We start from the raw sequence: 23,505 nt of genomic DNA, 5'->3' as shown, positions 1-23,505 counted from the left end.
TAAAGCGGGAGCAAACCTGAGTTCGGTACCTTACTCACATTTCTATTACCGGTAATCATCATCATCAACAACACACAAGCATACAAGTGTGCGTATTTAAAAATAAAGCAGGAGCAAAACAAAGTTTGGTACTCACATTTTTATCATCAATCAAACCCATCGAAGTCCTCATCCTCTGTGTCTGAATTGAACAGCTGCGCTAAATCTCCATCAAACATGCCAAGTTCACTTTCTTCACTGTCAGAGTCACTTTCCGTGCCGTGCGGCTCCTCGGAAATGATGCCGGCTTTTGCAAAAGCTCGAACAACAGTGCCAGCAGACATGTTAGCCCAAGCATCTACAATCCATTGGCAAATTGTGGCGTAACTCGCCCGGCGCTGCCTTCCACTCTTGGTGAAACTGTGGTCTCCATCGGTCATCCATCACTCCCAGGCCGCTCGCAGCCTTACTTTGAACGGGCGGTTCACACCGATGTCCAGCGGTTGGAGTTCCTTTGTTCTGGCCTCCCAGAATGACAGCAAGCTCACAGTTCATTTGTTTCACTAGTTTTTTCACATCGGCTGTGAGGTGGGCACGCATAGAGTCACAGATTAAGAGCGATGGTGATGCGTGGAAAAAACCACCTGGTCTTCTTACATACACCTCCCTCAGCCACTCTTTCATCATTTCCTCATCCATCCAGCCCTTTTCATTTGCCTTAATGATGATTTCTGCTGGAAACTTCTCTTTAGGCAAAGTCTTTCGCTTAAAAATCACCATAGGCGGCAGTTTCTGTCCATTAGCATGGCAGCCAAGCACAACAGTAAAAGAAGACTTTTCATACCCCGTTGTGTGTATCGCTACCGTGCTGGTCCCCTTCTTCTCCACAGTGTGACTCACCGGGATGTCAAAAGTGAGCGGGACCTCGTCCATGTTTGTGATGTGGCTGGGCTGGATGTTTTTGTCGCCGATGTGTTTACTGCAGTAGGAGCGGAAGATGGCCAGCTTTTCCTTATAATCCGCTGGAAGTTGCTGCGCTACCGTAGTCCTGGTCCGGATGGAAAAATGGCACCATTTCATAAAACGAAAGTACCAAGACGGACCTCCTTGGAAATGTTCAATGTTTATCTCTTCAGCTAGTGAAACTGCTTTTAGCCGAATGGTGACCGTCGAAATGCTTCTCCCGCTCGTTCTTTGCTCGATGATCCACCGCTCGAGTCTTTCCTCCAACTCGGGCCACCTCGCCTTATGTCCGCGGAAACTCAGCTGCGTTTTCTTGACCTGCCGGAGCTTGTTTTCTAGCTTCCTCCATTTGCGAACCATCGATTCGTTAATCTTAAATTCTCTCGCCGCTGCTCGATTTCCATGTTCCTCCGCATAGCTGATGGCCTTCAGTTTAAACTGTGCTTCATAAGCGTGTCTCTTTGCCATTTTCAGGGTTGTTAAAACAACGATGTTCCACATAATGCACATACCTGTCCTTTTAGACAGGTATGTGCGATTGTCCGGTATATACGATCAACGCCCACACTTCACCCTTTAGCGTTCTCATGGTGTTCTCTACTACGTCCTCCTTACAACACACAGGGCGCACTGCGCTATAGGGCGCGCCGTACTTTTTGAAGAAAATCTAAGACTTTTAAATGCGCCTTATGGTCGTGAAAATACGGTACCATCAAGCATTTATAGTATCAAGTATTATTTGTGATTGTTGCATGCTTTGAAACTGTGATGTTATCATTTGATCAAGTGTGCAGTGCGAGCAAATCCTTGCTTGTGGTATCTGATGTGCTATGTAATGGCACCAAAGTATTAGAGCTTTACGTTAATGAGGAATTTCTGTGGCTTATTGCAGATTGATAAAACGACACATCACCTTAATAAAGACAGAAATCTTTAATAAGGTGCAGAAAGAGAAGATGGGGTGTTTATAGTAAAGCTGTTGTAAACAAAGAATTTAACAGATTTTTTTTTTCACTATAGATTGTGATGCAGTATTGACTCTGATGCTGATTTCAGTTGTCTGATTCTGTATTTTTGTTCTTTTGTTACAGAGTGAAACAGAACTTTGGTTTTGCGTTTGCTGGTAAGTAAGCAGCAATTGTAACTGCAGTAATATGACATTGTCACTGTGTAACATGTTTAGCAACTTACCTAACGTAGTTTGGTTTTTGTGACATTACCATTTATTGATGGGCAAAAACAAATGGTCAGAATTTATACCTTGTAGCAGCAAAGGCCCCACACATGACCTCTGACTGTCCCTGAAGTTTAACAGGCCATTTGTGTCTGATTTTTATGTTTGAACACAAACAACTGTTTTTATACAGTTGTTTGTGTTCTCCGTTTGTTTGTGGATTTACGTAGCAGAGCACCACAGTTGTTGATTTATATCTTCACTCATATTCTGCTTATGTATTACATTAAAGTCAGACCACTATAGAAGTATTTTTGCCTGAGTGAACAGAAGTGGTACGTTAAACATTTAAGCAATAATAAAAGACTAAGAGAACCAGAGTTGTGAGTAGGCAATGTTGTGTATGTTAAAGCCTGTGTGTAATTTATATACAATAAGTTTAAATCAGTTTCTTAATAATTTGCTTGATACAATGTGTTTAAAATTTTATATAAAAGGGAAATATTGAAAAATACAAAAAGATTCCTGCCAACAGGTACAATGGAAGGACTCTTTATTATAATTTTTGTAATTGCAAAAATGGTGTGCCACTGTTGTTACTATAACATGTCAGAATTTACATGTATTTTAGGATTTACATATTCAGATCAGAACTAAAACCTAATGAGGTTTTCCGTTGATTCTAACAGTTGTGGTTTTTTCACACTTTATTAAGCACTGACTTGTGATAGAAAATGATGGAGCTAAAAAGCCATAATCTGTACCAACAAATATTGGTGCCTCTTTTTTGCACTTCTGTAGTATGCATGCCTTTATTACACATGTTATCACCATGTGAGACTCTGTAACTGAAGTTTGTCCTCTTTAGACTACAGTGAGTTCATAAAGGCTTGAAGAAATTGAGGATTTTACTAGTTATTTCATGTCACAGTAAATTGGATTGTGTGCGAAGAGGTTCAACAGTGTAAGTCATTAAACAGTGATCTGATGTGTTGTTTCCTTTCTCTAGGATACTGATCTGATCGTCGCAAGTCTGGTAAGTAAAGGTTTTGTCTGCGGTACAGTGCTGAGAAAGGTCTTTCTTCCTTGCAGATTTATTTTGTTTATGCTTTTTTCACATGTTTCAAATCATCTAACAAGGATGACCTGGATAAATACAAAAAGCAGTTTTAAAGTGATGATTTCATTTTTGAACCAGAACAACCTGGTCTAATGTAAAAACATGTTGGTCTCTAATACCCAGCTGTGGATGCCCTGATAGCAACAATTACCATCAAGCATTTACAGTAACTGGTAATGACTGATTTACATCACTGGTTGATTTTGGTCCACTATAATTTCAGAATTGTCATAATTAGATCCAAACAGGACAGGCAAAAAAAGAAAAGAAAAAAGTCTTAATTAAGGCCCAATATAGGGTTTTCAAGTCATGCCAAGTATCTTAATTTCATTAAAGTCCAGACTGATTAGTTTACACCATGTGTTTTGTTTCATTCATTCAATTGGACTTGCTTGTGTGCTTCAGATCCTAAGTGTGATTAAACTTAAGCCCAGGACCTGATGAGTTGATGTAGGTCCTGAAGTAGTAAAGGAACTCTGGGACATCACAGTAACAGCACCATGTTTGACTTTAATGCTGGTGTTTTTCTCTCACTATAGATGATTCAGTTTAGTGCAGTTAGTCAGCACAGCTCTTGGTTATCATCGAGATATTATTAGGCAACTTGTTTTTGCATGTTCAGCTACAACATCTGGGAGGGTTTCTGTTTTCTGAGGTCTCCAGATCCTTAGTAGTCTCTTTGTAAACCTTTACAGAACTATATGTGTTTGTTTCACATTAGAGCAGCTCACGACTAGCAGTTTAGGGACAATTAAATATTCACATAGGACAGGGGTCTCAAACTCCACTCTTCAAGTGCCGGTGTCCTGAAGCTTTTCCACGTGTCCCTGTTACAAAACACCTGAATAACATTTGTAGGTCATTAGTGAGAGTATAGAATTTGACTGTGTGCTGAAGTGGCATCCCCTAAGACTACTCAAATGTAAGTAATTTAAGTGTTTGGAAAAATGTACTTCTAAAAGTACTTTCATTGCATCATGTTCATTCACTCATGAGCTGCTATAACATGAATCAAATTCCTGAATTACCACCTCAGCATGCAGTCAGGTTCTGTAGAGTTTTGCTAATGACCTACTAATGTTATTCAGGTGTGTTGCAACAGGGACACATAGAAAAGTTTCTGGACACCAGGCCTTAAGGACCAGAGTTTGAGACCACTGGTGGTAGGGCATTGTGGATTTCAAAAGCTTCTTCCCTTAAATCACTGCCTAAAAACTGCTTTTTGTAATTTGTCATAATGACTTGCAAAGTATAGGTGGGATGAAAACATAAGACATTTTATAGTGGCCTGATATTTTTATCAAGGCTGTTTTTTGAAAATAATCCTGGCCTAATTTACAAAAGATGAACTGTCTGAAAGTCATGTTTGTTTGTTTAAGAAATGTGGGAATGTCCAGCAAAGATCTTACATGCAACAGCTCAGATACAGCACTCACTTCTGTTCTTTTTATCATGAAATGATCTACAAAGAAATGATCATCATACTAAATTTTGCTAATTAGGCCTTTATATCAGCTATGATAAGTTTATTATAGATTTAGTGTAGTGCTTATTGCTGTGCATCAAACATGCCCCAAATGTGACTGAAATATGTAGAAACTGCTGTGTAGAAACTAGCTGTCTCCAAATTTCTCATTTTGCCAAAATTCATACAGAGTGACCTGAAACTGTGCTGTAACCTCAGTGTGTTGGTTTTGTTGGACCATTTAATATTTACAGTAAGTTACTGTAGCAGCACGTCTTAGTTTGAGTTTATAGACTTAGTTTATTGTTTTAATAGAATGTAAAAATGTCCTTATAACAGTTCCACCATCATTTGTTAAACATTGTCATTCTGTTCAGTCCAATAATTTACTGTAGAAGTCTTTAGTATTTAAAGCCCTACATGTATTGTATTTTTGAGATTATAAGGCATAATGTCAATAAACAAGCCTGTTTTTAAGGCAGATTAAGCCAAACAAACAGTCAGATAAGTCAAACTTTATTCAAGTCATTCACAAACAACTCTCAACACTGTTCAGTTGTAACACATAAAATACAGAACAATACACTCACTTTTTCAGTTCATTCCTCATCCACAAATCCATCAAACTCTTCATGGGTTGATCAGTTTGAAATCTGCTTCTTAAGCATGTCTCTTAGCACGTGCCAGGTCCTTGTACACACACCATAATGTTATGTTGAAGCACCGTACGAATTACTCTGCGAGGGTCCTGACTATGGTAGCCATAATGCTCTGACAATACATCAAGCAGCGCAGCTTTGTAGCTTACGAAGTCTTACTAAAATATTTGACAGAATTTTGAGCGCTGTGTACCACAGAAATCCCGTTTGAGGTCAGTAAGCATAACCAGAATCGATACGCTAGGCACATTGTGTGTTTTTGAGATAATGACAGGATTTTAGGTGTGCCATATAGTCTGAAGAATATGGTAAATCCAAGCATGTTGGAAATATGACTAATTCCATGCCTTTTGTGTCTTACAGGTGACCTGCTGCAGAAGATCCTCTCTCTCTCTCTATCATTATAAGCAATTCTGTCTATCCTATCACTCTCCCAACTCTATCTAATTTGAAAGCCATTCTATCTTGTATCCCTCTATCCCTACTGCTCTATCTAATTTGAAAGCCATTCTATCTTGTATCCCTCTATCCCTACTGCTCTATCTAATTTGAAAGCCATTCTATCTTGTATCCCTCTATCCCTACCGCTCTATCTAATTTGAAAGCCATTCTATCTTGTATCCCTCTATCCCTACCGCTCTATCTAATTTGAAAGCCATTCTATCTTGTATCCCTCTATCCCTACCGCTCTATCTAATTTGAAAGCCATTCCATCTTGTATCCCTCTATCTCTACTGCTCTATCTAATTTGAAAGCCATTCTATCTTGTATCCCTCTATCCCTACCGCTCTATCTAATTTGAAAGCCATTCCATCTTGTATCCCTCTATCCCTACTGCTCTATCTAATTTGAAAGCCATTCTATCTTGTATCCCTCTATCCCTACCGCTCTATCTAATTTGAAAGCCATTCCATCTTGTATCCCTCTATCTCTACTGCTCTATCTAATTTGAGAATCCAAGTTTTGAGAATCCTTTCAGAATCCAATTTTCAGAAATCCAAGTTACCAGAACTTGATCTATCTGTTACAGAATTCTGAGAGATCTCTGCTCTCACTGCTCTTTCTTTCCTGTCATTAAGCTCTCTCACATTCAGTCATTTTGCTTTAAATTACAAGTTGAATATACAGTAGTAGAATTACAGTACAGTAGAACTTATAGTAGAAACTACTTACACAGCCCTACATTTGTCATTTTAATTTTGCATTAGACTTTAGTTTGGACTGCTAGTTTGGCTTACTTTGATCAATTGTATAAAATATCACCTTTTTATAAGTTTATTTGTAATAAGATAATCTGGTTATTTTGTAATACATACATTCAGATAAATAATAAATCAGATCCAGTCTGTTAGTCTGTTTCATTGGCTATAACATTTGACTGCAAGTTTATAGTATTATTATTTAAGGACAAACCCATTTTGTCACTCAGTGTAAGTATTCAGTCAGTATTGTCATCGAGAAGTGCCTGAGGACCCAGACTTCCTGTTTCCTGACTGCTGCAGAACATCCAGCTGAAGAAACCCCGTTTCTAAAAGAGGTACAATAAAACGCACCAAATTGTTTCCAGAGAACTTTGAATTTCCTTTATTTTGAGTTTGGAGTACAAATCAGCTTTTTAACATCTATTCATATATTCATAAAAACATTTTATAGTATAATAGTACATTTCTAAGATTTAACAGTAACTTAAGGAGTTATAAGTTTTTCTGTGTTTCAAGGTTCAGTTTTATTTATATTTGTGTATAACCACATATAAGCTCCAGATTGTACTTCAGCAAAATGCCAAGAAAAAGTCAAAGGTCGCAGTCCTTGAAGCTTAGATGGCAAAAGCAGAAAGAACAGGTGAATGTTTCTCAGAGCAGTGAGCAGGTAAAGGTGTGTGTTTCAGCTTTTCCCAGCACAGAAGTGCAGAGCAGTGTTCAGACAGCCACAGTGTCTTATGCAGATGTGGTAAAGAGAAGTGTTCCCTCAGTGTCTGTCCCAGAGCCTGGAGTTATGCAGGTAATCCAGACTAAACCCCAGCTAACTGTACAAACACAGCATGATGGAGAGACAGCCACAGTGTCTTATGCAGATGTGGTAAAAAGAAGTGTTCCCTCAGTGTCTGTCCCAGAGCCTGAAGTTATGCAGGTAATCCAGACTGAACCCCAGCTAACTGTACAAACACAGCATGATGGACAAGCTCCAGTACAGTCTCATGTACAGGTTACAAACAGTGAAAGTCCACGAGTGAGTAGCGTCTGTGCTTCCCGAAGCCAGGCTTCTCCTAGGTATGGAAAGTACCGGAATCAGCAATGCATGGCTAACAGTTTGGTTTTCCTGTCATTCTTACACGAGGATGAATTTATTACCAGAGCAGATCTAAACCGTGTGTTGGACAAAGGCCATGCCGTCTATTCAGATGCCAGACTGAGGTTTGTGAACAGTGTGTTTCTAGCCTGCGATGAACTTCCTTCAGTTGTTACCAGCCGCAGACACGAGTATCAAGTCGACATGTCTCAGTTTGCTCATTACGGTACATTTGATGGTACAGATCACTTTCCGAGCCTTGAACAGGGACTACAGCGTTTGGCTTCAGAGTTTCGCTATGCTTTGCTAGTCATGGGAGGAACAGTCATCGCTGTTAGCAGGCTGACTTCAGGTGAATATGCATATTTTGACCCTCACCCACGTAAGTCTACTGGTATGCCATTGTCGCTAAGTGTAAGTGGTGGAACTGCAGTTATGTTGAAGTTCACACGTCTTAATGACATGATTGACAGGATCAAACGTTTGTACCGAATGTTTAGCATCGCACCAAGCTGCACTTATGAGCTACAGCCCATCGAGTTTCACAGTGAAAACGCTGCTGACCAAAGAGATGCTGATGAAAACAGACAAACAGCTACAACTGTTCCAGCACCAGCTTTAAATGAACCTGAATTTGAAACCCCAAAGTCCACTGAGCAGACACCGAACACTATGGCCGACACTTTAGCTACTGAAGTGATGTCATCCAGAGTGGATTATTCAAATGAGCCAGCTGCTGAGCTGAACAATCGTCCTTCTGATTATTTAGAAATAGAAACCTCTGCATCTTCTGTAAGAGACACTCAGGTAACATCAGATTCTGTTCCTCAGAATGATTCAAACAGTGCCTCCAGTTCAACTAAGATAACACAGGAACTCTCAGATAAACTGCTGAAATATAGTAAACATGAAAGGCAAAAAATGAGGAGAAGATTATTGACCCAACAAAAGCTACCACAGAGAAAGGAAAATCAGAAGACGAAAGAAAGGCAGATGTACAGGTTTGATGAAAGCTTCAAGACAAAGAAAAAAAACTCAACTAAGAAGTGTAATGATCCTGATCACAGACAGAAAAAGAGCATGTACAAAAATGAACTGTATAAATTAAATGCTACCTATAAGGAGAAACAGAGAGAACATTTCAGAAGAACCTATAGAGAAAGTGCTAAAATAAGAGAGAAAAAAAGAGAATGTGTCATAAGGATGTATAAAGACGATTCTTTATTCCGAGAAAAGCAGAAGGAACGTATGAGAAAAACATATAAAGAATCTTATAGACAATTTCCTATGTTTAGAGAACAGCAGAAGGAACGTATAAGAAGAAATTACAGAACTTGTGCTGAATTCAGAGAAAAACATAAAGCTTACATGAGGTCATATGTATATAACCTATATAAAAAAAGCGAAGATTTTAAACAGAAAAAACGATCTTATCTGACTAAGCGTTATGGAGAAGAAAAACAATTTCAGCAACAACACAAGGACAATATGAGAGAACGAATGAGAGTAAAATATTGGAACGGTTTTTCTTTCAGACAGATACATAATATCAGATGTGCAATGAATATAAAACGGAAATATCGCCAGATGCATCGACCAGCTGAGACTTTACAGTGTCATCCAGAGAACACTTTAATGAATGAGGCCATATCTCGTTTCAGATCAAACATTAAGTCAGCACCATCTTATGTTTGTACTGTTTGTCTAAAAGCTTCTTTTCCTAATCAGGTAAAAATCTGCAAAAGAGAAAATTACTCAAAACACCAGACTGTAGCTCATCAGTGCCTAACTGGTAAATTTGTTCATGTGTGTGATGAAGCATGTCATGATCACTGCAGCTTTCCTGTTGAGAGAAAAAAAGAGTATATCTGTCACACATGTCACAGTTCCCTCAAAAGTGGATGCATGCCCAGGCTTGCTGCTGTTAATGGTTTAGAACTGCAGGATATTCCAGCTGAACTTTGTGATCTCAACATTCTGGAGAGACATCTGATTGCCAAATGCATACCATTTGCTAAGATTATTCCTCTTCCAAAGGGGAGACAGAGACTCATACGTGGTAATGTGGTGTGTGTACCATCTGAGGTCCAACAAACAGTTGACAGTTTACCGAGGATCAGAAGCCAATCACAGATCATGAGGATAAAGCTGAAAAGACGACTGTGCTACAAAGGCCATCAGCTGTTCCAGACTGTCACCTGGTCTAAACTCATTCAAGCTCTGCGTAAACTGAAACAAATTCATCCACAGTACACAGATATTATTATCAGAGATGATGCATTGCTTTGTGATCCAACGTTACCTGATGATGACAGCAGTGATGAAGCCAGCATGGCAAGTGATGATTATAATGAAGCAGATTTAATGGAAATTGACAACTATGAAAAAGATGCCCTTTTGTGTGAAAGTGAGTCTCAAAGTGACCAAGATATTAATATGCAATCCTGTGATGAACAACCAGAGGAACAAAATCCAGATGAACCAGAAAGTGATTTGAACAATGGAGGTTTTGCTCTAGAAAGTTGTCTGCAGCCTGTAGACATTTCAGAAGAGATTCTCTGTTTCACTGATAACACATATTGTGTGGCTCCTGCAGAAAGAAACAATCCTGTTAGCTTCTTCAGAACTCCTCATTTGGAAGCCATGGCATTTCCTGTGCAGTTTCCTACTGGTCAGAATACACTGGATGAAAAGAGACGTCTTAAACTCACACCAAGTGCTTACTTCAAGTCAAGGCTTTTCAACATTGATGCAAGATTTGCTAAAGACACAAATTACCTGTTTTTCTCACAGTTTGTCACTGAAATACACTTGGCTAATTCCAGCATGACAATACAGCTAAGGAAAGGTAAAACTATGACCAAAGATGGACGCAAAATCACATCAGGAATGTTACAAAGTAAGACAGAAGTAGAGAAGCTGGTAAGAAATAAAGATGCAATCAGATTTATGCAGCCACTCAGAGGAACTCCAGCTTACTGGCAGAAAACTACCAGAGATCTATTCAGCATGGTTCGCCAAATAGGAACACCTCAGTTCTTTGTCACTTTCTCTGCTGCTGAGATGAGATGGCCTGAAGTGATTCAAGCAATAAAGAGACAGCAAGGTGAAGAGGTTGATTTTGAAGCCCTGGACTGGTCAGAAAAGTGTGAAATTCTAAGATCAAATCCAGTAACCACCATGCGAATGTTTGATAAACGTGTTGAGGCTTTGTTCAGAGATTTGCTTTTTTCTCCTGCACAGCCCCTTGGTGAGATCATTGATTACTTTTACAGAGTTGAGTTCCAGCACAGAGGTAGTCCACATATACACATGTTGCTGTGGATTCGAGAAAAGGTAGAAGCAGATGTGGATGACGACCAAACTGTCTGTGACTTTGTTGACAGATACATCTCAGCTCAACTCCCTGATCCAGAAAAACAACCTGAACTACACAAAAAAGTCACTGAGCTACAAAAGCACAGCAAAAACCACACAAAGACATGCTTTAAGAGTGTGAACTCTGGTTGTAGATTTGGGTTTCCCAAACCACCAGCCACAAGAACAATGATTGTGAGACAGGATGAGGATTCAGACACTGAAGCTGCAAAAGCCAAACTCAGACCTTTGTTGAACCTGCTGAAGGAACCTGAAGCTGCTTCCCTCACCATAGAGCAGATTCTGTCACGATGCAACTTGACAATGAATGAGTATGAACAATGCCTCCAAGACATAAACAAGAAAACAGCTCTGATTCTGAAACGTGACCCAAATGAGTGTTGGATCAACAATTACAACCCAGACCTGCTTGAAGCCTGGAACTCTAATTTAGATGTCTCATTCATTTTGAATGCCTATTCATGTATAGAATACCTCTGTAAATATATAACAAAGAAAGAATCTGGCCTCTCTGAATACCTGAAGACAGTTATTGACAACTCTGATAAGAACACCGTCAATGAGTGTGATGAAATGAGAGCTGTGATGCAGGCTTACTCAAAAAAGAGAGAAATCAGCGCACAGGAGTGTGTGACTCGAGTCTGTGGCCTAAAAATGAAAAAATGTTCCCGCAGTGTTGTATTTGTACCAACAGATGATAACCCAGTAAAAATGAGTCGGCCCATGAGCTTCCTGGAAAGCACAACACACGACAGTTGTAATATTTGGATGACAAGTTTGAGTGATAAATACAAATGCAGACCTGAGACCCCAGAATATGAGGAAATGTCACTGGCTGATTTTGCTGCCTTGTGCAGGTTGGTGAGTGGTCCAAATGAAGGAAAAGATGTGCTTCCTCTTCTAAACCAGCTTGGATTTGTACAAAGGCGAAAGAATGATAAACCAGCTATAATCAGATATTACCACTGTTCACAGGAAAAAGATCCTGAGCAATATTATGGTCGACTGTTGAGACTTTACCTTCCACACAGATCAGAGCAGGAACTGAAACCACAAGGGTTCCAAACCTATCAGTCCTTCTACAACTCAGGTTTTGTACCACTTCCATGTTCAGACCACAGTGAGTCTGTGAAAAGGGTTGTGAAAAGAAATAAAGACAAGTATGAGAAGAACTCTGAGGATATTGAGAGTGCACTGGAAGAGTTTGAACAAAATAGGGATGTTGTAATTGATGAATGGTGTAATCTTGCTCCTGAATCTGAAGTTGTGAGGCTGCAATGTGATGAGAATCTTCCTGAGAGACATTCTGATGATGAGAACGAACAGGAGAATGTCCCCGACTACAGTCGTCAGTCTGATGCTGTAACAGAGATCAGAGCCATCAGAGAACAACCTGCAGTAGATCCAGCCGTGGTACGTGTAATGTATCAGAATCTGAACCAGAAGCAGGCCTGCGTGTTCTATGCCATAAGAGACTGGTGTATTCAGCGAGTTTGTGGTTTGAACCCAGATCCATTTTTCTTCTATATCAATGGTGGTGCAGGAACTGGAAAGTCACATCTGATTAAGTGTATTCACTCTGAAGCATCAAAGATCCTGAGCAGACTGCCTGCTAATGCAGAAGAAGCTGACATATCAAATCCAACTGTTTTACTGACTTCATTTACCGGTACAGCAGCTTTTTCTATCAATGGCTCTACATTACATTCTCTACTGAAACTACCCAGGAGTCTGAAACCACCCATTCAAGGACTTGGTAACCAACTGGATGAAGTCAGATCTGAGCTGATGAATGCTGAAATTATTGTTATTGATGAGATTTCAATGGTTTCAAAACCCCTTTTTGCTTATGTGGATGCAAGACTGAAACAAATCAAAGGCACTCAGAGACCTTTTGGTGGAATGTCAGTTTTAGCTGTTGGAGATTTTTACCAGCTGCCACCAGTGCGACAGTCTAAACCTCTCTGTGTTTACGATCCAGAACAGATTGACCTATGGCAGGAACATTTTCAGATGATCACTCTAACCGAGATCATGCGTCAGAAAGATGATGTGGCCTTTGCAGAGATGCTGAACAGGATTAGAGTCAAAGAAAAGACAGATGAGCTTTCTCAGTGCGACAGAGATTTGTTGTCACAGGCTGTGACTGCACCAGAAGAATGTCCAACTGAGGTCTTACACATTTATGCCACCAACAAGAATGTGGAATCCCACAACACAGATACCCTGAAGAAGCTTCATTCAAACATCATAATCATCAATGCAGACGATTTCCAGAAGGATAAATGTACAGGCAGAATGGAACGAAGAGACAAACCATTTACAGGTGGGAGAAATGATTTACCTGACACTCTGAATGTTGCTGAAGGAGCTCGAGTCATGCTGACCAGAAACTTGGACACACTAAACGGTTTGGTCAACGGTGCTTTTGGTATACTGGTAAAGGTGGTGAGATCTGAAAATGATGGACACATAATTAAACTGGGGCTCAGGATGGACAACCGGCAGCCTATGAGACACAACCGCAGTGCTAATGCAGCTTCTGATGATCTGGTTTACATTGAGAGAGCAGAGGAGAGTCTGAAGTTTAAAGGAGCAGTACGCAGACAGTTTCCTGTAAAGCTAGCATTCGCTTGCACAATTCACAAAACTCAGGGTCTTACAACACAGACAGCTGTAGTTTCAATGAAGAACATTTTTGAACCAGGTATGGCTTACGTTGCTCTCAGCAGGGTGACGTCTCTCAGTGGACTCTATTTGCAGGACTTGGATGAGAAAAAGATTTACGCCAATCCCGAGGTAACTGCAGCGCTCCAAACCATGAGACAAGCCAGTGTTGAGGAAATGATGCCTCTTCTTCAGGTCAGAGAAACAGCCAGCAGACTTGACACTCTTACACTGATCCATCACAATACAGAGGGTTTGCCATCTCACATCAGTGACATCAAGAGTCATCATGAAATGTGTTTAGCAGATGTTTTGTGTCTCACTGAGTCTCACCTTCAAGGCTCCTTTGTTGCAGACAGTCTTCATTTGGACGGCTACACCATGTTCAAACGCAACAGACATGTGTCCTACACAAACTTTCCTCACATGGCCAGCAGAAGTGGTGGGGGAGTTGTTGTGTATTTGAGGAATCATTTTCAGGTTCAGGTAAAACAGTATCTGCATAATGTCACTGATCTTGAGTTTTTAGTGTTGAAGGTTCAGGCTCCATTCCCTGCACTCATTGCTGTTGTGTACAGACCCCCTGACTACAGTTTGACACCATTCATGCAAAACCTGGTAAGTCTTTTAGATTCACTTGAAATAATGGACTGTCACCCAATAATTGTGTGTGGAGATTTTAATGAGAACCAGTTGCAGAGTGGAAGAAAACAGATTCTGGAGCAGTTTCAGTCGAGAGGGTATTCACAGCTGATCACTTCTGGCACTACAGACAAGAACACCCTGCTTGACCTCATTTTTATTTCTCAGCCACAGAAATGTCTATATTCAGGTGTTCTGAGATCATATTACAGTTACCACAACCCTGTGTTTTGTGTCCTGTCCTCGAGCCAATCATGAAGTCGTCTGGTGAGTTTTGAAACAATTACAGATCATGTTTGTTACAGAGTTTACTGATTGTAGAGCATGAAAAATATTTTTCATTGAAAAAATTGTCTTCCCTACTCTGTCTGTAAGAAGACCCTTTCTTATTGCAATGTTATTAATCATTTCACCAAATCATTGCTGAACTTCATGCAGAGCAGAGAACATCTGCTATCATGCACCTCTGATCTGAAATGTGCTGCAACATTTATTAAACCAACATCATTTCTTTTATTCTCATGTTTTAAATGACTAAATCTTTTTACTGTGACGTATGTAGCTCAACAAACGAGATCTTCCCCTCCAAGGGCTTGAAAATATGAAATAGTAAATAAATAAATCCCACATAAATGCAGGTATTTAATATGGGTCACATGAATAAATACAGACAATTATATTTTCTTGATTATAGTAGCTTTTGTAGAATCAAAAGTTTTTGTGATGAATGAGTTTTTGCTTATCATGTTTTACAGGTAAAAAATGTCAAAAGTTATAAACTATCTTTAGGCTACCAGAGATGTCTATAATGATACATTATGTAGAGAAAAACATTAGTACAGCTTACAGAATATGTATAAAAACTGATTTAGAAGTAAATGGATAGTTTTCTGAAAGTTCCCGACTACAGTTTAACACCACCCACCCAGATCAGCCCCCAAGTGTCTATGTAATGCTGGTATGGTGTGTGAGTTTGACTTGGCCTTTATCCGGGTGGGTTTGGGTTTGGGTGGATAAAGGCCAAGTCAGAATTCTCTGAGCAGCTGGAAAAAGCTGCTAATAAACAAAGACATCAAAAAGTGTGGGCTTTAGGTGTAGCCCCCGCTTTCTGATGCACTAATTAGACTTAGTAACCGACACCCCATACCAGCATTACATAGACACTTGGGGGCTGAGCTGGGTGGGTGGTGTTATAAGCACGTGTTTTGTTAGATATATTTTTTCAGACACCATCTTCATGAACTGCTGAGCCAAACCTGATCCATCAGTGCTGGACTGCACAGATAACTACATGCCACAAGGAGACTGCTGTGTTATGAATTGCCATACCAGTGTGTCTTCAATGGAGAAGATGACACACCCATCACCTGACCTCCTGCCTGATCTGGAGACCATCATCATGCTACCACACTACACACCTCTGAGACCATCAATGATGACTCATACTGAGGAAACTGTATTTCCTGTCAGAGATGCTCAGTGATCCTCAGAGCAGAGAGAGGTATCATTCTTTATCTTTGATTAAAAAAAAATGTCAGTGTTTTTAATTCAATTAATTAATTAAAATCCTGTTTATTGCATAAATAATTCCACACTCAAATGATTATACTTGTTGACACTTTTTGAGTTTTAATTCACATTATGGATTACAAATCTATGCTTTTTCTACTCTGTCTCTCTGTGCAGGTATTGCTGTCTTCTGAGTTCTTCCGTGTCCCAACTGAGGCCTTCAAACCTCATTGCAGAGCTCATGTCTTTCCTCACCATCATGTGAGTGTGAGATTGCTCTGGATTCTGGTTATGTGGCCCGCAGCACCTATAAGGTATTTCAACATTGTTCATTGTATAACTTATTTGTAGTTTTTAGGGTTTCTACAGACAAAAAAAATGTTCCTTTTTCTGTATTTTTTAGAACAAGCTCGTCCAGTGTGCCTGCATTCCAGCTTCTTAGACTCTACGCAAGTGGACAGAGTATCAGTGTTTGGCCACTCTTACAGACACTGACTTCTGTCAATTCACTTCTACTGATCGGGCACCTCACTCCAGGAAGACAGAGGGCTGCAAGCCTGTCATCATTTCCAGTGTGGCTTTGTATTCTTGGGGTAGCATCAGATTTTTCCCACAAATATTCAAAGGTAACACTTGTTTTAAGCTTAGTTATTAAATCAAAAGTCTTCCCTTGTGTCATGTCTGTGAAGGTTCTCATGATGTCCTTTGATGTAGTCTCTCTCTTCACTTGCATACCCACTACAGAGGCCGTGGAGACTGTCAGAAAACGACTGCAAGAAGACAGCTCCTTGGAAGACAGGACCAACTTCACACCCGATCAGATGTGCACACTGTTAGACCTCTGCCTCACCACTACATATTTCAAATACAACGAGGGTTTCTACAGACAAAAACATGGCTGTGCCATGGGTTCCCCTGTGTCACCTGTTGTAGCCAACCTTTACATGGAGGAAGTGGAAAGGAAGGCTCTTGGCTCTTTCAAAGGAAGAGTACCCAGCCACTGGTAGAGATATGTAGACGACACCTGGGTCAAAATCAAAAGGCAAGAAGTGGAATCCTTCACTGCGCACATTAACGCCGTGGATAAAAACATCAAGTTCACCAGGGAAGACACAAAGGACGACTGTTTGCTTTTCCTGGACTGCGCTGTGCACATTGAAGAGAACGGCAAACTCAACATCGAAGTTTACTGGAAGCCCACACACACGGACCAGTACCTCCTCTTTGACTTCCATCACCCTCTGGAACACAAACTTGGAGTAATTAGGACACATCCCCCCCCGGGCAGAACATGTTCCCTCTAAGCCTGAAGGGAAAAAGAAGGAACACACACATGTAAAGGAAGCACTCAAAACGTGTGGCTATCCTAATTGGGCGTTTATAAAGTCAGCAAAGATGCACAGAAAAGAACATCAGATACCAGCGAGGGAGGATAAGAAAGACAGATGCAACAACATTGTCATCCCCTATGTACTAATTAGACTTAGTAACCGACACCCCATACCAGCATTACATAGACACTTGGGGGCTGAGCTGGGTGGGTGGTGTTAAAAGCACTTGTTTTGTAGATATATTTTTTCAGACACGGCACAGTCTCCTTTGTGGCAAAACCTTCAAACTTCACCATCCTCAGCTGAAACAACAACATCTTAACACCATCTTCATGAACTGCTGAGCCAAACTTGATCCATCAGTGCTGGACTGCACAGATAACTACATGCCACAAGGAGACTGCTGTGTTATGAACTGCCATACCAGTGTGTCTTCAATGGAGAAGATGACACACCCATCACCTGACCTCCTGCCTGATCTGGAGACCATCATCATGCTGCCACACTACACACCTCTGAGACCATCAATGATGACTCATACTGAGGAAACTGTATTTCCTGTCAGAGATGCTCAGTGATCCTCAGAGCAGAGAGCGGTATGATTCTTTATCTTTGATTTAAAAAAACAAATGTCAGTGTTTTTTAATTCAATTAATTAATTTAAATCCTGTTTATTGCATAAATAATTCCACACTCAAATGATTATACTTGTTGACACTTTTTGAGTTTTAATTCACATTATGGATTACAAATCTATGCTTTTTCTACTCTGTCTCTCTGTGCAGGTATTGCTGTCTTCTGAGTTCTTCAGTGTTCCAACTGAGACATTCAAACCTCACTGCAGAGCTCATGTCTTTCCTCACCATCATGTGAGTGTGAGATTGCTCTGGATTCTGGTTATATGGCCTGCAGCACCTATAAGGTATTTCAATATTGTTCATTGTATAACTTATTTGTAGTTTTTAGGCCTTAACACAAATAAAATGTTCCTTTTTCTGTATTTTTTAGAATAAGCTCGTCCAGTGTGCCTGCATTCCAGCTTCACAGAAAAGAACATCAGACACCAGCGAGGGAGGATAAGAAAGACAGACACAACAACATTGTCATCCCCTATGTAGCCGGTGTATCAGAAAAACTCAGGAGAGTTTTCTCCAAATACGACATCCCAGTGTACTTCAGACCCAGTAACACACTCAGACAGAAACTGGTTCACCCGAAAGACAAAACTCCTAAACACAAACTTAACAATGTGGTGTACGCTGTACAGTGCAGCGAGGAATGCCCAGACTTCTACATCGGAGAGACCAAACAGCCACTTCACAAGCACATGGCACAACATAGAAGAGCCACCTCCACGGGACAAGACTCAGCAGTTCATCTGCATCTAAAGGACAAAGGTCAGTCTTTGAGGATGCCAATGTTCACATTTTGGACAGATGGAGGAGTGAAAGAAGCCATTTACGTCCACTGTGAGCGACCATCTTTAAACAGAGGCGGTGGTTTATGACACCAACTGTCTGCCATCTATAATCCAGTTTTGAGTTCCCTCCCCAGACACCGTAACGTCCACTCACATCCTGGGAGTGGGCGTGGGTGATTTCCTGACCTCGGGAAATCACATGATAGGGTGGGGCCAGGTTTCACAATGAGCTCACCCGAAACCCTGGCTGATTGGGACCCACACCCACTTTCACACCTTGGCTCATGTGATTAGGTAGAGGATCATCAGGGGGTTCTTTGTCCCTCTTTGGGGGGAAACTCCCACTGGGTTTAAATCTGGGACTCTCCACCATTGACCCTTAGAACTGAAGAAGCTTCTCGGATGAGAGGTGAAACGTCTTCAAGGAACTCAAAGAAGTCCAGACGCTTTTCTTTCCAAGCTCCTTAGACTTCACTTGTGTTAATTACATTTTATTTGTTGTTGTTTTCTTTTAGATTTATATGCAGTGATTGGATGTGGTGGAGCTTTGTTAACCGTGTGGAAAACATCTGTTTGTGATGATATTTACAATGAGGCTTTAAGGTGACAGTTTCCATGTAATTTCAATCCTCTTACTAAGCAAAAACATGTTTGCAATTAACATATTTTTTCAGTTTTGTCTTTTGGATTTATGGTTAACATTCCTCTGTGACAGCAAATACTAAACTGGTCCAAGTAACCAGCATATCATTGGTCAAAGGCAAAAAGGACCACATGTCACACTAGCAATGAATTTTTGACTGTGTTTGTGTTAGTATAGAGTAGGTCTAACAGTGGTTTTCCACATCTGCTCTAATATATATAGATAATGGGTCAGACATATAAAGTCATTTTGAAAAGTTCATAAAGGTCATTTATATGTGTTCCTCTTTATCATTTTATATCAGGTCAAACAGCAGACTTGAGTTTTGATCAGGGTAGAACCATAACATTCATGCTAATGGTTCTACTGTTTACAGTTACTTTATGATGGATTTCACCCTGGTCACAGCACTATCTGAAAAGCTGTTAGAGGTAAAGTTAAGCCAATTAATACCTCATCATAAGTCACTCTCTAACGCAGGGCAGTGATTATTATTCACTGTAATTTATTCCACAACAATGTTCTTTATTTGATTCTTTAAATATGCACATCGATTGTTTAGCTGTGTGACTCTCCACACCTGAAATATATCACAATGTGGACTTCATTTCGACAGTATTTTGTAGATTGGTACCATATTTATCATCGAATCATCTTGTGCATTTATTAACTAAATGTTGTTTGGTTTTTTTTTGTTTGTTTGTTTGGGGTTTTTATGTTGCCATTTTTACATTTCACCAACTGTGTAAATTCTGCAATTTTACCTTGGTTTTGTTTCACATCAGTTTATCTGCTGGCTGGTATTCCTGTCTTCCTTCTCTCACCCCAACCGGTCGCAGCAGATGGCCGCCCCTCCCTGAGCCTGGTTCTGCTGGAGGTTTCTTCCTGTTAAAAGGGAGTTTTTCCTTCCCACTGTCGCCAAAGTGCTTGCTCATAGGGGTCATATGTCATATGATTGTTGGGTTTTTCTCTGTATCTATGAAGCGCCTTAAGGTGACTTTTGTTGTGATTTCTTGCTATATAAATTGAATTGAATTGGTTTTCTTTCTTTTCTAATGTTTCTGGTCATTTTTCACAGTTAAACAAGTAACTTTGAGGTTACTTCATCGTTTTCAGCTGTTATCTGTATAAATTTTTTTCCTAATAATTACATTTCTGCAAAATTATAGCAGTTCTGGTAAGTTGTAATATTTCTGCCAAGTTATTAATTTTTTAATCAATTATTACATTTCTGCTAAGTTGTAGCTTCTGGTAAACTACAACATTTCTGCTGAATTGTTATGTTTCTTCTAAGTTATTGCATTTCTGCTAAGTTATTACATTTTTGCTAACTTGATGTTCTTCTGCAAAGTTATTAAAATTTCAACAACTTTTTAAACACTGACTTTGATTTCTTCAGCTTCTTCAGCTATTTTCAACTATTTTCAGCAGACAGCTTCAGCTTTACAGTTTCCTCTAAGTGATTGCAGTTCTGCTAAGTTATTCCATTTTAGCAAAGTTCCTTTGCTTCTGCAAAGTTTTTACAATTTCTGCAACTTTTCAGCTTTTTCAGCTACTTTTTGCATACAGCTTCAGCTTTAAGCATCCACACTGCATTTTCGCAGGAAATGCAAATTTTTCTAGTTATATTTTATTCTGTATTCCGTACGTTTTTTGTAATCCTATAACTTCAAAACCGTTCAACTTAGAAAAACCATTCAAACACCGTTAGATTCCTATTCTTTTGGACAACACTGCTTCTATTTTTCATATTTTTAACATTTATATTTCTAATTTTATTCAACTTTATTCAACAAAAATTTATAATGTATTTCAATGGGGAGACCCTTCAAATCCTCATTCAACTTACTCATTTTTAAACTCTTACTACTTCCACATACATTGACATAGAGCCACCATTCAAACTTTAAAACGAAGACAAGACATTCAACTATTCAACTTGTATTTATCTTTTCAATATCTATTATACTTTTTCTTCAGTTCCAGTTTAAGTTTCATGATGTTTTTTCACCCGTTTCAGAGTTTATAATGGGTGTGTATGGGACGGAATGTTGGGGCTAGAGTGAGGCAGCTCAACTGCTAGAGTGAGAGGAGCAAAAAAATTAATCTTAAAATATTTTTTAAAACTGCTGCTGTGTCCACAGCGTTTGCTCTACAGGTATGATTTTACCCTCAAAACGTAGCCATGGCTGTCCTCTTTCATCCAATGTGTTTACTATTGTACTAGGTGTTATGGTTCTTTCATAAATGTCACCAATGCACAGCCTCCTCCCTCCAACTCTTCCATAGACTCTAATGTTAAAATGGCTCAGAAGGTTCGTTTGAAAATCAGAAGAGCATGGTGTCTTTACACTGTCACCACGTCCATATAATAAGCTCCACAGGCATGAAAACTGAGAATTAGGTAGACTAGACATTGCTGTCGCTCACGGTGAAAGAATTTTGTCAATACGACTTTTACTTTTCATTTGGGAGCGATTTGTTTCGGCCTGACTTTTCTGTTCATTTTAAGCAGCAAAAGTGAGGCGCATGTCTGTGTACGTGTGTATGGAGCCATTGGGTGCGGTCACTATAGCAACCAGGCTCACACCTGCCTGCTTAACGAGCTCTGCCTGCCACTGTACCAAGATTCATCTTAAGCACTTCTCTTTCAACTGCTGCTGTGTCCACAGTGTTACAGCCATCATTTTACCCTCAAATTGTCGCCATTATTGTTCTCTTTCCAACACCGTATCTTTCAAAGCTCAGGCATTTAAACTTTTTAAACTGTGTGGATCAAAGTGGAGGGATCACATTTTAGTCATTCAGTGATTCAAAGAATATGACCTTTTAATATTCATTCAGATGTTTTCTGACTCTAAATGTTCTTTTCTCATTTCTTAGGGTTTTCTAATTTACATTTAAAACATTTTCAGTTTTTTTCCAACTTCTTCTTCTGTGTAACCTTCAGCTTTTAGCAGTTCAGCACCTTTGTTTTCAGGTTAAATTTGTTTTTTTTTTTTGTTTTTTTTTTTATCTCATTCAATATTTTTAACTCAAAATTCAGCAATTAATTCATTTCAGTGCATACATTCAGATTCAAGCATTCACACTGCAGTTTCTTCAGAAAATGCACTTTCTAGTTAGTGTGAATGCTTGAAAAGCATTCACAGTATTGTTCTTCTAATCTTTATTATTAGTGTGAATGCTTGAAAAGCATTCACAGTATTGTTCTTCTAATCTTTATTAGTGTGAATGCTTGAAAAGCATTCACAGTATTGTTCTTCTAATCTTTATTCTATTTTATTATATTTTATTATTATGGATTCCGTACGTTTTTTGTAATCTATCTCCTTCAAAACCGTTCAACTTAGAAAAACCATTCAAACACCATTAGATTCCTATTCTTTTGGACATGACTGCTTCTATTTTTCTCATTTTTAACATTTATATTTTTAATTTTATTCAACTTTTTTCAACAAAAATTTCCCATGTATTTCAATGGGGAGACCCTTCAAATTCTCATTCAACTTCCTCCTCTTTAAACTGTATCTACTTCCACATACATTGACATAGAGCCACCATTCAAACTTTAAAACGAAGACAAGACATTCAACTATTCAACTTGTATTTATCTTTTCAATATCTATTATACTTTTTCTTCAGTTCCAGTTTAAGTTTCATGATGTTTTTTCACCCGTTTCAGAGTTTATAATGGGTGTGTATGGGACGGAATGTTGGGGCTAGAGTGAGGCAGCTCAACTGCTAGAGTGAGAGGAGCAAAAAAATTAATCTTAAAATCTTTTTTAAAACTGCTGCTGTGTCCACAGCGTTTGCTCTACAGGTATGATTTTACCCTCAAAACGTAGCCATGGCTGTCCTCTTTCATCCAATGTGTTTACTATTGTACTAGGTGTTATGGTTCTTTCATAAATGTCACCAATGCACAGCCTCCTCCCTCCAACTCTTCCATAGACTCTAATGTTAAAATGGCTCAGAAGGTTCGTTTGAAAATCAGAAGAGCATGGTGTCTTTCCACTGTCACCACGTCCATATAATAAGCTCCACAGGCATGAAAACTGAGAATTAGGTAGACTAGACATTGCTGTCGCTCACAGTGAAAGAATTTTGTCAATACGACTTTTACTTTTCATTTGGGAACGATTTGTTTCGGCCTGACTTTTCTGTTCATTTTAAGCAGCAAAAGTGAGGTGCATGTCTGTGTGTGTGTGTATGGAGCCATTGGGTGCGGTCACTATAGCAACCAGGCTCACACCTGCCTGCTTA

General features: G+C 39.5%; 1 protein-coding gene and 1 pseudogene across 4 annotated transcripts; both read left to right on the top strand.

Moving 5' to 3' along the window:
• The first annotated feature begins 8,015 nt into the window (after nt 1-8,015).
• LOC143418707 (uncharacterized) lies at nt 8,016-14,405 on the top strand. Of its 3 annotated transcripts, XM_076884436.1 has the most exons (3): nt 8,016-13,889; nt 14,050-14,180; nt 14,273-14,405. In XM_076884436.1, the coding sequence occupies exons 1-2, from the start codon at nt 8,046-8,048 to the stop codon at nt 14,158-14,160; spliced, it is 5,955 nt and encodes a 1,984-aa protein (XP_076740551.1). In that variant the 5' UTR covers nt 8,016-8,045; the 3' UTR covers nt 14,161-14,180; nt 14,273-14,405. The 3 variants fall into 3 exon arrangements, with proteins under 3 accessions (XP_076740551.1, XP_076740544.1, XP_076740548.1); XM_076884429.1 differs by having other exon boundaries at nt 8,016-14,180; XM_076884433.1 differs by having other exon boundaries at nt 14,050-14,293.
• Nucleotides 14,406-15,687: 1,282 nt separating this feature from the next.
• Nucleotides 15,688-20,453, top strand: LOC143419812 (uncharacterized; annotated as a pseudogene). Its single transcript, XR_013099825.1, has 5 exons — nt 15,688-15,792; nt 16,023-16,106; nt 16,535-17,119; nt 17,962-18,098; nt 18,185-20,453. The product of XR_013099825.1 is annotated as an uncharacterized LOC143419812 (transcript).
• Nucleotides 20,454-23,505: the final 3,052 nt, after the last annotated feature.

The sequence above is a fragment of the Maylandia zebra genome, linkage group LG1, assembly GCF_041146795.1.
Source record: "Maylandia zebra isolate NMK-2024a linkage group LG1, Mzebra_GT3a, whole genome shotgun sequence".
Taxonomy (NCBI): Eukaryota; Metazoa; Chordata; class Actinopteri; order Cichliformes; family Cichlidae; genus Maylandia; species Maylandia zebra.
The sequence above is the reverse complement of the archived record's forward strand: the minus strand, read 5'-3'. Positions and strand labels throughout refer to the sequence as shown.